The 14,294-nt window shown below is 39.0% G+C and overlaps 1 protein-coding gene across 2 annotated transcripts in view; it reads right to left on the bottom strand.

The window, feature by feature from the left end:
* Riok3 (RIO kinase 3) overlaps positions 1-3,007 on the bottom strand; it is a 29,655-nt gene extending 26,648 nt beyond the window's left edge. Inside the window, exon 1 of one of the 2 annotated variants that reach the window (XM_078030259.1) lies at positions 2,879-3,007. Coding sequence is in view for 1 of the 2 variants with exons in the window: in XM_005329036.5 (XP_005329093.2) it covers positions 893-955 (63 nt within the window). In the remaining variant the exon portion in view is untranslated. Of the gene's footprint in view, positions 1-892; positions 1,193-2,878 lie in introns of those variants that run through there. The other variant, XM_005329036.5, reaches the window with a different exon arrangement.
* Between the last annotated feature and the right edge of the window lie 11,287 nt (positions 3,008-14,294).

The raw sequence follows: 14,294 nt of genomic DNA on the forward strand, positions 1-14,294 counted from the left end.
TTATAAAATCAACTTTTCTTAAGAGTTAATTATTTACCTCCTTAACATAATTATTTACCTCTTAACATAAGTTAAGACCAAGTCTAAAGGTCCAATAAGACCTTTGTTTGAATGAAACAAATGTTCTGTGTTCGCATGCAAAGGACAAGTATATAGTTAAAACTGCTGGATTTCTTCACAACCTTAATTTGAGGAACACAAATCCCAATGTAACTGCTTTTGCTCTCAAGCAATCCTCAATAATGCGGCACAAATCTTTTCACCCATCTAATGAATGTAACATCAAAAGGAGCAGCCTGAAAATCAGAAAACAGATGTGAAATAAAGGTATAAGTTTGCTATTCTATAGAAAAAAACTTAAACGTTAACACTGAAAATTCACAACTGTTTTACAGTATGTAGTATACACTTCCGTATCAGCATCGGAGGAGGGAGGGTCTGCCCGCGTTCCATACCACTTCCAAAACAAGAAATCACAGAACTGGGATAACCACATTTATCAAATTAAGAAAAAGCTTCCCAAAGCAACCTTCGGTCTAGCTTTCTATGAATTGAGCTGACTCACTTGGCCTGTGAAAAACAAGATCGTGTTCGTTTCCCCTCAAGTGTCAGAGTCTGTGAAGGGAATTATACGCAAATATATGCTACAGAGACTCAAAGACAAGGTAGGGAACTAAAGACAGAGCCCAGACCACCCAGGGCCACCAGCGGGAGCCCTAGCCGCCCTCCGCTGTCTCTTCCCACTACCACACCCCGGGAGCCCGACTGCGGTTCCCCCGTCTCGAAGTCGTCGGGGTCCCGCCCCTCTAACTGCCTGAGTGACTTCTCCCAGCGTTCCGAGAGAACCAGCCCAGGTGACCAAGGCAGGTACGCCAGCACGACCACCACTCACCTTGCTGGGTCCCCAGGCCGCTGCCCTCCCGGGCTCAGGTGATGCTACTTCGACAAGATCCATTGGGGGAAGAAAGCAGCAAGAAGAGAGCAGAGAGGTGGCAGGGTGGGAAGCAGGTTTTGCCGAGGAAAGAGATGGCAGGACGGGAAACAGGCTCTGCTAAGGAGAGAGATGGCAGGACGGGAAGCAAGCTCTGCTAAGGAGACAAGCGGGGCGGCGGCGACTTGCTGCTGGTGCTGGAGTTAGGGTGACAGATGGCGGCGGCTGCCGCCGCGTCCGGAACTAGACCTCTTCTCTTCCGTCTTGACCGCAGGAGCATTCGCTTCCGATTGGTCGCCCTCCCTTGGCTCCTCCTTAATGCACCTTGCCCCGCCCCCTGGAGGAACGCACTTCCGGCCGCTGCCTGCTGGATATGGGGCCTCCAGGATCGACTCCCAGTGGCAGCGGGTCTTCCTAGCTGCGGCCTGTTTGGGCGGGGCTGCGTAAGGCTTCCTCTAGTCCCGGGTTTGCCCTGCCCAGGCACCGCCTTCCCCTAACTTTCTTCCTGGTTGCTCTAGATAGTCACCGAGTAATTAAACTAGACAAACTGTGTGGAGTATAAATAAACAAACGAAGCTGTCCTTATTTCTTAGCGTAATTCTAAACTGGGATGGATTGGGAGACAGAAAATGGCAGGTTTAGAGAGAGGAAAGGGACTGAAGATGACTCTCAGATTTGGTTATTAGTGCAGTTATTGTTTGTGGACAAGATGTGGAAAGTGAAAATTTGTAACTTGTATTGAAAGGGTAAAGTTTCTAAGCTGGAAAGCTTGAATGTAAAAGATTAGGTATTATTAAGTTCCTCTGTTACACCCAGAACCTGGAATTCCTGAGATAGTTAAAACAACGACCTACTGGCCATTTAGCCTAGGGCCCTGTGCAGTTCATCACAGGGCCCGAACCAATCAGTTTGAATGTGTAACCCGCCCGAATGTGCCAATCACGTCTCAGAGTTGTTGTTCAATTTCCCCGCGCCTCATGATGATTTGTTCTGATGTATGCAAAGCCCACCGCCCTCTCCAAAAAGTGTACTTAAGCTCTGCTTGACCTTTGCTCTGGGATCTGGGCTGCTCTCCCTTCTTTAGTGAGCACGGAGTCCCAGCGCGCTGGAATGGATCCCCAATAAATACCCCCTTTTGCCCATTGCATGGAGTCAGTCTCTTGGGTGGTCTCTCCCTCCGACGTTTCGCCAGACCCTTACAGTATTACACTGAGCAAAAATACGATTGCATAATACAAGTTTTGATTCTGTATTTTGTAAGGAAATCAGTACAAAATGACTGGATAAAAGTTCTGCATGTTACTATATTCATGTATCCTTCAAAGTATTTTAACTCCTTAGTCCTTGACAAGGAGGGATAAATTCTATCCTTATCTCTAATTTTACTGATAATGAAACTGAGGCACATAGAGGTAAAGTAACTTGCAGGAAATCATACAGCTAATAAGTAGCAGAACTAATTAGTGTTGGACCAGGCAGTCTGGGTTCAAGAACCGGTTGTGTATTGTCTACAAAATTGAAGCCAAATTTAAAGTTAGGTAGTCAGTGTAGTTAGGTAAATCGGGTCTAATATCGAGTGAAATCTAAAATGGAGGCCATGCTGAGAATGACTCAGGGAAAACACAGGACAACTCATGGAATGTTAATGAAGTCCCAAAGAGGCCCTAGGCCAAAGTCCACTTCAAAGAAGTGTTAATGAACAGCCCCCAGCAGATTTGAAGATAGCCCATCCCAAAGAAGTGTTAATGAAGTCCTTCCAGCTCAGACTACTTCTTTGGCCCACCTGTGTCCCACCCCTCGGGGCCTTCCCACCTACATTCCATCACTGAAAGAACTATAAAAAGGGGAGACAACTGTCCTTCCACAGATTCCACCTCTTGGGTCCCCTTCTTCCTGGGAGAAGTCTTTTCTGCTGTCCTTTAATAAACTTCTAATTTCTACTCTTACCTTGCCTCGGCGTGTGCTTTTCTGGTGTTATTCTTCAACATTGGGGAAGCAAGAACTCGTCACCGGTCAACAGCGGTATCAAAATGACTATCCAGATAGTCTAGAAATACATATTGAATAACAGATTTCCCTAAATCTCACTTCTGAGTCGAATCCCTTTCTTGAGAGCCCTAAGATAGAGATGTTAATGATTCATTAGCACACATGCCCTGCTTCCTTCCCCTTCCAGGTCAGAACATGTTCGGAATCTCCAAACACTCCAAATAAAATAAAAAAAAGGTGTAGGTACATAACAGGATACAAACTTATGCTTGGCAGGTGTTGCTCATGTATATGGGTGTGTGTGGAAATTGTGTCCCGTTTTAGTATTCAAAAGGTTATAATTAGGGTACAAATAGTTGAAGGAAAATGGTGTATGAATGAAACAGACCTCTCAGTTCTGAATAAGAAAGAAATAGGAGAGAGATAAGCCAAGAGAAGTTATTGGAGCTGCCTATTAAATTAACAAAGAATTTATAAAGAAAATATTAAAAGAAAAAGTACAAACCTGAAAGAAAAGTTGAGTTTCAATGCATGACAAAAATGTACTGGTGAAGGGGACATAGCAGAAAAGGACATGAAATTGGAAATAAAGCTAAAAATCTGATTTTTTTAAGATAATTTACTCAAATTTCCATTGAGAGTTTGCCTAAGTCCTTAGCAATGGAGGAACAACTATTTATAAAATAAGTGTCTGCCCTCTTGTACCTTAGGTCCTGAACATAAGTACAATTAAGTGTCAAAGATGCCACAATAGAAGAAAGTGCAGGGCTGTTGCAAGTGGTGCTATTAATAATTACTCAGAGGCGGATTGTCTTTAAATGCAAGTGTATATTGGATCACACCAATCATTAAATATAAACAATGCAAAAAGTGTTGGGTATGCTGGAGCACCCCAACCAGTGTTCAGTGCACACTAATTAAACACTTAAGCAAATCACACAATAATAGGGCAACCAGGAGTCCCAAAATACCTCCAATGCCACGTGGCTTCTCTTAGCCAAACAGCAGATGTTGTCCTTGTCTGGTGGTTCTTTCTAGCTGATGGCTGGACGTATGGGAGTGGTGGAGTAGTCCAGGGACAGAAAGAAAGGTCGCCAATACCACCGATCTCCTTGGAGCAAAACTCTTCAATGTGGCAGGACCAGCAATTTAAATATAGTTCCAAGTTGGTGGTGTACGTTGGTGATTGGTTATACCCAGTGACCAGGGAGGTGATGTAATTGCAGCTGGTGCGTTCTTTTTGCATGTCCGTGGAGCTATGCTCTCTATCAATTGTAACCAGTCATTGCTAAGCATACCTATGGCTAGTGCCCTTCACAGCTCCTTATCAATTGCAAGCAGATATGACTAAGCAGTTGAATGGCTGCTGTTCCTTATGGCCAGCAATTTAGTGAGTTCTAGCATGTGTCAGCATGTCTATGGCGGATGCTCCTTACAAGGGCTCATTGCAGATGTAAAAGATGAAGGTCAGAACTACCCAGATATTCAGGAAAGTTTGCTTAGCGATGGCACTTGAGCTCAGCTTTAGAAAATGATCTCACATTAGTGAGATGAGCTTTAGGGTGGAGCAAAGGCTTCCACACAAAAGAGAGTTGTATACAGGACACGTCAGAAAAGACTAGTGGTTTGGCGTGGCCAGACCTAGGGTACAACAGGGACAGAAGAAAAGATTGAGTTGAGGAATGCATATAAAGTCCAGGTCCAATGCATATAAAGTCTGGTTTTAATTCTAGGAACTTCAGAGCTAAGTTCAAAAAAGAGTCATTAAGAGGGGAAAGTAGCTGGCACTGAAGGGTGCACTGATAGTCCCTCCTGCTTGGGAGGCTGAGGCAGGAGGATTGCTTGAGCCCAAGAGTTCAAGTTCAGCTTGGGCAATACCTTAGGGGAAAAAAAGAAAAGAATGGTTTTCAGATTTATTTACTAAAAAGATATTTCTGGCAGCTGTGTGAAGGTGTATTGGAGCAGGTTAGGCTGGAGACTGGAAAATATGATAGGTAATTAATGAGGAGGGTTGCCTGGATTTCCCTTGACATTTTTCTTTAAATATGTTAATACATTTTGTGTAATTTCAAGTCTCATAAGCTTCTTTTTTTTTTTTAAAGAGAGAGTGAGAGGAGAGAGAGAGAGAATTTTTTTTTTAATATTTATTTTTTAGTTCTCGGCGGACACAACATCTTTGTTGGTATGTGGTGCTGAGGATCGAACCCGGGCCGCACGCATGCCAGGCGAGCGCGCTACCGCTTGAGCCACATCCCCAGCCCTCATAAACTTCTAACAATTTCTTTTAGGTGACTTTGAATATTCCAACTCTGATCTCGTTTATCTTATTTCCAATATTTTAGTTTTGGGTTTAGATGCTGAGGCGGATGGACTGTTTAAGAACTTTAGAGGTTGAACAGTTGGGGGTTATTTGCAAGTAAGAGGAAGGCATGGTGAAGAGGCAGAGTTCAAGGTTGGAACCATGATAAAATATTACAATATTGGAGAGGTGGTCCACATAGACCTTGGAATCACCCAGTAAGATGGCAGATTTGGGGATAGAGTGGAAGAATTTGTGCAGGTGCCAGAGTCCTCAGAAAAGATGCAGGCTATATCCCAGAGGCTGGTAGATGATGCTGATCAGAAGTTTGGAGATCCCAATAGGATGTTCAGAGACTTGAGAAGAGACCTGTTTAACTCAGAGGGCAGGAGGAGTGGTTCTCCAGCTGAGCTGGAGAGAGAATCCTGCTCCTATTCTCTGCTCTGCACCAGAGAAAGGAATAGTCTCAGAGGACATTCGACTTGAGACCGGGAATTAAGAAAGCAGGCTGTGGGGGCTGGGGATGTGGCTCAAGCGGTAGCGCGCTCGCCTGGCATGCGTGCAGCCCGGATTCGATCCTCAGCACCACATACCAACAAAGATGTTGTGTCCGCCGAGAACTAAAAAATAAATGTTGGAAATTCTCTCTCTCTCTCTCTCCTCTCACTCTCTTTAAAAAAAAAAAAAAAAAAGAAAAGAAAAAAAAAGAAAGCAGGCTGTGGGGGCAAAGATAATTGATTCATCACGGGATGGGTTTCCCACAGGTTTTGTGGGTTAGCAATTTTAATGTTTGTATGTCAGCAGTTAAGGTACATGCCTGATGTCACCAACTAACATTTACAAATATTAATAGGAAAAGTGTGATTTTGTGATTTCATTGTGAGTCCTTGAATAGCCATTTAATGTGAAGTGGAGTAAGCACAATGTTCAAAGGGTTTGACTCCAGCTTTTACACCTGTCATCACTGCTGATGAAATCACTAGTGCTTAGCAGAGACAAAACTATTCGAGAATTTACACTGCTGAAACACAGGAAATCAGCAGATTCTCTGGTCTCTAAAGAGAACAGAAAGAAGTCTCTTTAGTCTTTCATATTGAAATTAATCACATGTATTTTATAAGTAGCTGCTCCAGGTACTTAACGGATATTTATCAACTGCCTAGGATATCCTTAAAGTCTTGTAGGAGAATCAAAGAATTATGAAATTCTGGAGAGAGCATATATTCACACAACAGCATTAAATAATGGAGTACTTCTTTCTCAAAAGAGTGCATGATTTATGACATCTATGGACAATGTAGACAAATATGGACAATTATCATTTCAGGATTCATTATGGGTGAGTGGGTGATCTGCAAAGGCTGTGTGGAGAAAGTACCACCAAACTAGGCCACAAAGGTTGGGGGGACAAGAAAAGGCTAGTGTAGGTGGAAGAACAGCATAATACTGGGCACAAAGGCAAGAAAGTCCAGAGCATATTTAGTGACTACTGAATATTTTCATAAGGATACTAGAGTGGAATGTTATAGATAAGGCTTAGTTAGGTTCAAATGGGACTCAGTTGTTCTTAAGTCTCTCCAATCCACTGCCACTTTTTAATAGCAAATATTTTGTTTTTCTCCCTTTAGCATATAATTGATATGCATATATATACACACATATATATGTATGTATTTTTTATGGTACTGGGTATTGAGACCATGAATGTTCTATCTCTGAGCTACACCCCCAGCCCCATTTTAAATTTATTTTTATTTTGAGACAGAGTTTCACTAAGTTGCCTAGCCTGGCCTCAAGCTTACAATCCTCCTGCCTCAGCCTCCCAAGTCACTGGGATTATAGGTGTGTGCCACCACAACCAGCTGCATGCTCTGACTACAAAGGATAAATAAAACAATTGTTAATTTATTTATATATATATAATTAATATATTATTATATATATATTTGGTTGTAATTACATGGGGTATCTAAAATAGTCAACTTCTTAGAAACAATAGGTAAAATGATGGTTGCCAGGGGCCCTGGGAGGGAGAAAGGGGAAATCAATGGGTATAGAGTTTCAGCTTTGCAAAGTGAAAAGAGATTTGTTACTCAACAGTGTACACAGGATACAGCATTTAGGGATACAGAGTAACACTATGACGCTGTATACTTAAACATGATTAAGGTGGTAAGTTTGATTTTATGAATTTTTTTACCACAATAAAGGTGTTTGAGTATGTACCTATACATCAAAGAGTGAATCTCTTTCCATTTAGTTTGTTCAGGGTTCATTGTCCCTACTGTATCTGAGGTTCCATGCCTTACATTAGTTCTGGAGGGGAAAAAAATGCTGGAGGGGAAAAAAATGCCTCTACAAATACTCCCCTTTCTCTTTTTATAGAACACAAACGAAAGGTATGTTACACCTTCTTGTTCTATTCTTTATGAGTCTTAACTGTTTTTTTCATATTTTTTGTACCTTTTGCTCTCTATGCTGTATGCTTATAATTGAAATAAAACACATATACAAAAAATAACACTAAGTTTGGATCTGTACAAATATCTGCAAAGGAACACACCATGGAAACAGCACCCAGATCAGGAAGCAAAACGTTCCCAGTACCTTGTAAGTACTCTTGTGTCCCCTTCCAGTCACAGCCACCCTTAAGGAAAACCATTATCCTCTTTGTCCCTTAGTTTAATGGTAGATGTTGGGATGTGGTTTTGCTAAGGGCTTTATTTTTTAAAGAAATAATAAGACTATTGAGATATAATTCACATATCACATAAGTGATCCACTTAAATTATACAATGAGTGATTTTTAGAACTTTCAGTAAGATTTACATCCATCAACACAGAACATTATCATCACCCTCATGAAGAAATACCATGTCCATTAGCAAGCAATGTCCACCAACCTCCAAGTCCCAGGCAACTACTACTCTATTTTCTCTGAATATAGATCTTCCTACTCTGATGTTTAATAGGAATGGAATCATACACCATAGAATCCTTTGTGGCTGGCTTCTTTCACATACATTTGAGTTAATTTTTATGAGTGGTATAAGGTAGGGGGCCACTTTCATTCTTTTGTAATCATGGGTACCCAATTGTCCTAACACTATTTACTGAAAAATGCTATTCTTTTTTTCACTTGTCTTGTCAAAATCAATTGGCCACAAATGTCAGGGTTTTTCTTTCAGATTTTCAATCCTATTGTTTCGCTATCCTACTGTATACCCTTATGCCAGAGTCATACTGTTTAGACCACTGTAGCTTTTTTTGTGGTGCTGGGGATTGAACCCAGGGCTTTGTGCATTCAAGGCAAGCACTCAATCAAATGAGTTATAACCCCAGCCCAAGACCACTGTAGCTTTATATTAATCTTTGAAACAAAAAAACTGAGTTATTTAACTTAGCTCTTTCTTCAAAATTGTGTTGGCTATAATGGGTCTCTTAAATTTTTATAAAAATTTAAAGATTTGATCTGTTAATTTTTGCAAAAAACAGGAAGCTAGGTGGAATTTTGATGGAGATTATGTTGAATCTGTAAATCAATTTGAGAAATAGTGCTATCTTACCAGTATTAAGTCTTCCCATCCAAAGAATGTTTTCCCATTTATTTTGGTCTCCTTAAGTGTCCTTCAATAATGTTTTGTGGTTTTGGGGATGCATATTTTACTAAATTTATTCTTCAGTATTTTATTCTTTTGGATGCTAGTTTAAATAGAATTGTTTCCTCAATTTCACTTTCACATTATTCTTTGCAAGTGTATAGCAATATAGATCAATACAATTTTTAGGTATTGATCTTGCATCCTGCAACGTTGGTGGACTATTTTATTATTTCTAATAGTATTTTAGTGTGTTCCTTATGCTTTTCTATATACAAAATCTTATCTTATGTAATAGACATCTTACATCTTGATATTGTTAAAATATATCAGGCAAATTTCTTCTCTTGAAATCTGAGTGCCTCTTGTTTTGTCTTATTGTCCTGGCTAGAACCACTGATACAATATTGAGTAGAAGGGACAGAGTAGTCATTCTTGTTTTGTTCTTAATTTTAGAGAGGAAAGTGCTGCCCTTTACCATTTAAGTTACATGTTAGCTGTGGGTTTTTCATAGATGCCTCTCATCATTTTGAGGAAGTTCCCTGGATTTTTTTTTTAACACAAAGGAATGTTGGATTTTGTCAAATGCTTTATCTGTGTCTTCTGAAATGATAATATGTTTTGTCTTTTATTCTGTTGATATGATGCATTATATTAGTTAGTCATTAAATCAAACTTGTAGGATAAATCCCAGTTAGTCAAAGGTGCATACTCCTTTTTAATTTTGCTGGATTCCTTTTAGTAATGTTTTGTTAAGGATTTTTGCATCTATTTCATAAGGGATATTGATATTCTATCTGTTTTTTCAATATTTTTTTTAGTTGTCAATGCACCTTTATTTTATTTATTTATATGTGGTGCTGAGAATCGAACCCAGTGCCTCACTCATGCTAGGCAAGCGCTCTACCACTAAGCCACAACCCCACCCCTTCTGACTGTTTTTAAGGGGATTTCTGTAGTTTTAAAAGTATATTAGTGTTTCTACCATCTGTCAATAATTCTCTATGTGTTCTATCATAAAAATTCATTATTAAAAATATTTTGGCGGAAAAACTTAACAAAGCATTTTTTTATACAAGCTTCCCCATTTTTATCATGCAACAACATCTATTTAACATTTGTGAATACATTATCAAGAAATAATAACATTATCTTTGGTTTCAAAGATCTCAAAAATGCAAATAGTTAATACATTTCAAAAGCATAGAAGGTTACCCCAGTCTCATCTACAATAGCTTATATCAATAAATGTAAAACCCACAGATTTAGTTTTCATTGGCTTAGTTCTGTTTATTTTGTGGAACAGAATAATACAGCTTTAGAAAAATCAACAACTCTGGCAAGGTCTATCAACACTTTTGTTGCTAATGTCAATTTCTATTTGCATGATTACTGTTTTGGTTGTTACTGCTTGCTAAGCAAACTTGCTTAAAGAAAACAAATTAAGCGATAACTAAGAAATAATGAGGCCTAAAGTAACTTCCTAGTTTTTATCTTTAATATAAAAACAATATATTTGGTGTTTGGATAATAGAGTTTGGTAAGTAGTTTTATTTAGGGACTGAAAGTAACTAGGTCTTTATTTATTGACTACATAATCTTTAAATGATTTCATAAATTGTAATCTCAGACTTAAAGAAGTCAATGCATCAGTTTGACTGAGATATAGTGGTTATTTCAGTGTGGGCATTTGTCCTGAGAGATGGTCTGAGTTTAAAGAAGCACAGGATTGTTTGTTGAATGGGGAAGAAAAATGAGGGCACCAGCAACCGTGGTTACTGTTGGCAGCAATAATCTCATGAGGACTTGTCACATCCTGGACAGCAGAACAGAGAACAGGAAAAAACTGGGTTCTTGGTCAGTGACCATATAATTTATCATCCAAACCAGGACCACTGTAATAATCATGCTAGCACAAAAACATAAATCAGAACTGTTATGGTGTATTAGAAGCCATGGTCACTCAAGTTCTCAGTGATACCTCAGTCCCTGGTTGCATTATTCAATACCCGAGTCAATATATTTGAAGCATGATCCACCTCTCAATTTTTAAATTATGTGAACCAATGTATTCTTTTAAAGCCAGAATGAGTTATATGTTCTGTTACTTACAAAAAAAATCCTAACTAGTAAATTCTCTGCTGGCTTTTTTTTTTTTTTTTTTTTAGAGACAGAGAATTTTTTTTTAATATTTATTTTTTTAGTTTTTTTTTGGTGGACACAACAATCTTTGTGTGTATGTGGTGCTGAGGACCGAACCCGGGCCGCATGCATGCCAGGCAAGCGCACTACCGCTTGAGCCACATCCCCAGCCCACTAGTAAATTCTCTCAACTTCTTTTCAACTTTTTCTGTTTTGAAGTGATTAGAATTTCTAGACATGACAGGAAATAATAATCTTCCATGAAATGTGTTTATAAACACTAAGCTGGCATTGCTTCCCTGATTAGAAACTAAGTTCAACTTTTACATGTGGGATTATAAATTAGTACAAACACTATGCAAATCAGTATGGAGGTTCCTCAAAAGAATAGGTATGAAACCATCATATGACCCAGCTATACCACTTCTCAGTATTTATCCTAAAGAATTAAAGTCATCATACTATATAGTAATATATGCATATCCAAGTTTATAGCAGCACAATTCATAATAGCCAAACTATGAACCTGCCTAGATATCCATCAACAAATGAATAGATACAGAAATGTATATACATTCAGAAATGTATATACCACATATACATTACATGTATATATGTAATGGTATATATACACAGTGGATTTTTATTTAACCATAAAGAAGAATGAAATTATGTAATTTGCAGAAAAAATGGATTGAACTTGAGATCATTATGTTAAATTCAATAAGCCAAACTCAGTAGATCAAGTGTCACATGTTTTTTTCTCATATGTTGAAACTAGAGAGGAAAAAGGAAAAGAAAGGTATGCTTGTGTACGGAGGAAATCTCATGAAAATTGAAGGGAGAACTGTCAAGGAGAGGGACCAAGGAGAGGGAAGAGGGAAGGGAAAGAGGAAATTTTGGAGAATGATTTTGGCCAAATTATATTGTTATATTGTGTGCATGTATGGATATGTAACAACAAATCCTACCATTATGTACAACTGTAGTGCACCAATAAAAATATGGAAAAAATGAAAAAAAAAAGAAATCAGGTTTAGATTCTGTTTGTTTATACTTGAATCTTTAAAATGAAATTAAACAATAAGTATGACAATCATGTCTTAGAACTAACCAATTTGCTTGATAACAGAACAAAACAGGAGATTAAATTTAATATAACATGAACAATTTAAAATAGGAACTGAATTGGCATATTCATAACTTTTCAGACAGCACTGCACAAAACCTAAACAATAGTGAATCAAACAATAAGAAACAGCAAAGAACTCTACCAAGACAAGAGTTTTCTGGCAATGCAATTTAGGCCTCTCCATTGCTAAAGTTTTTTTTTTTTTTTTTTTTTTTAGTAACTGGGAATTAAACTCAGGGGCACTCGACCACTGAGCCACATCCCCAGCCCTATTGCTGAGGCTGGCTTTGAACTCAGGATGCTTCTGAGCCATTGGAATTAAAGGCATACACCACTATGCCCAGCAAAGTAATTAAATAGTTCTAATAAATGATTATAGAGCAACAGCAATTCATCCTGAGGTTCTGAAGAAATGCTATCATTTCCTGTGTGGGCCATGATGTAGAAAAAAAAAAAACTGATACTGCAATGTATATAGTTAGATCCATTTTTGTAAGGCAACAACTTACCAATGAGTATATGTTGAACAATGAACCCGTCCATATTAGTTACTTGGGTAGTGGTAAAAAGAGTGGTATTGGTTGGAAAGGTTTAGCGTGGATTAGAGGAACACAGAGAAGTGATTGATTTTCCTTTTCTTCATTTCCATTTTAAAGATCTTGTTACAATATGTATATATTTTGAGATGGTGTCTTGCTATGTTGCTCAGGCTGGTCCTGAACTTCAAATCCTCCTGTCTTAGCCTCCTACATAACTAGAATTATCAGTGAGCTTGACTGTTCTCCATATAAAGTCTTTTAAAAAATCATCATTAAAGGTTGGTGTTTTGGAGCGGGAGATACAAACTTGTGGGCCAAACTTTTGGGTGGAAAGTAAGTACAGCCTTGTGGAGAGCCCGCCTAGTGGAGTGTCAACTGCTCGTATGATTTCATTTCTGTGCAAAATAAAACAGTACATTCAGAACTTTCTCTCTTTTTTCCCTACTCTGTAATTCCCCCCTTTGAATACTTTGAGTATTTGGGTCAAGAAAGTTACATACTCCCATATGACTTGGCCAAATGCTTTGAAGATGAAGGAAGGTGAGGGCAGGAAGGTAAATCAGGCCAACTTCCACCTCTGTACTGATTCTCTCCCATGGCCAACCAGAAGACCCAGGAGGAGACCAGAGAAAAATATTAACAGAGAGGCAATCCTGATCCTGTCATGTGACTTCAAGGGGATAAGCCAAGTTCAGCCCTCTATCAATGTTGGAGAGCAGGGAGGAATGGGGCATGCCTCAGAAAAACGTAAAGGTTACCCAAGACTTGGCTCGACCTTTCCCAGCCACTGCTCCAATGTAAATTTGTGCTATGCCTTAAGAGTAAAGATTTCCCTGTTCATGAAATGTTTCTAAAAATCTGTTTTTACATTTGAAGAACATTAGCATTGCTTGCTATCCACCAAGTTCACCAACACGTTTTCTTGCATGTTTACTACTATTAGTCAGAACCTGGTTAAGTTAATCTTTGTCCTAGAATTATGAACCGTGCTTGAAACTTTACTTTGGTAAATATTTCTTGTTTTATAGAAATTTCAATATAATGGAATGATTTCTCATAAAGGAAAACAAAATTACGACTATTCTAGTTTTTTTTTTTTTTTTTTTTTGTTAATCAACCTACCTTCTGGTTTTTATTTATTTTTTGGTCTTTTTTTGGAAATAGGGGTTGAACCCAGGGCTTTGGGAATGTGAATGGCTTGGGTAGTGGTAAAAAGAGTGGTATTGGTTGGAAAGGTTTAGCGTGGGTTAGAGGAACACAGAGAAGTGATTGATTTAGACGTTTTGCCGCTGAGCTACATCCCAACCCAGCCTTCCTCCTTTTAACATTTCTTGTTAGTCTTTCTTGTGCCATTTGCCAAGATAAACGGACTCGATGTCAAAAAATAAAAATTTGGGAAAATTCAGTAAAGCATAAATAGTTTTCTTAAAACGGTAATCGGGTGTTGGGAATTGTTGTAAACTGCCTTATTTTACTTTTCCCCACTCCCGAAGACTATCATCAGACCTTTTTGTAGCTAGCGCGGCCTAGAAGGACTTTGGTTCCCCTGCCTTTCATTCACAGTCGACGCCCCGCCCACCGGACGACGCCGGGGCTCTGGCTGGCGCGGCCCCTTTAAGGAGGCAGGCGCCACGGGGCGGTCCCCGCGCTGATTGGCGGAGCT

This window comes from Ictidomys tridecemlineatus, chromosome 13 (genome assembly GCF_052094955.1).
Source record: "Ictidomys tridecemlineatus isolate mIctTri1 chromosome 13, mIctTri1.hap1, whole genome shotgun sequence".
Lineage (NCBI taxonomy): Eukaryota > Metazoa > Chordata > Mammalia > Rodentia > Sciuridae > Ictidomys > Ictidomys tridecemlineatus.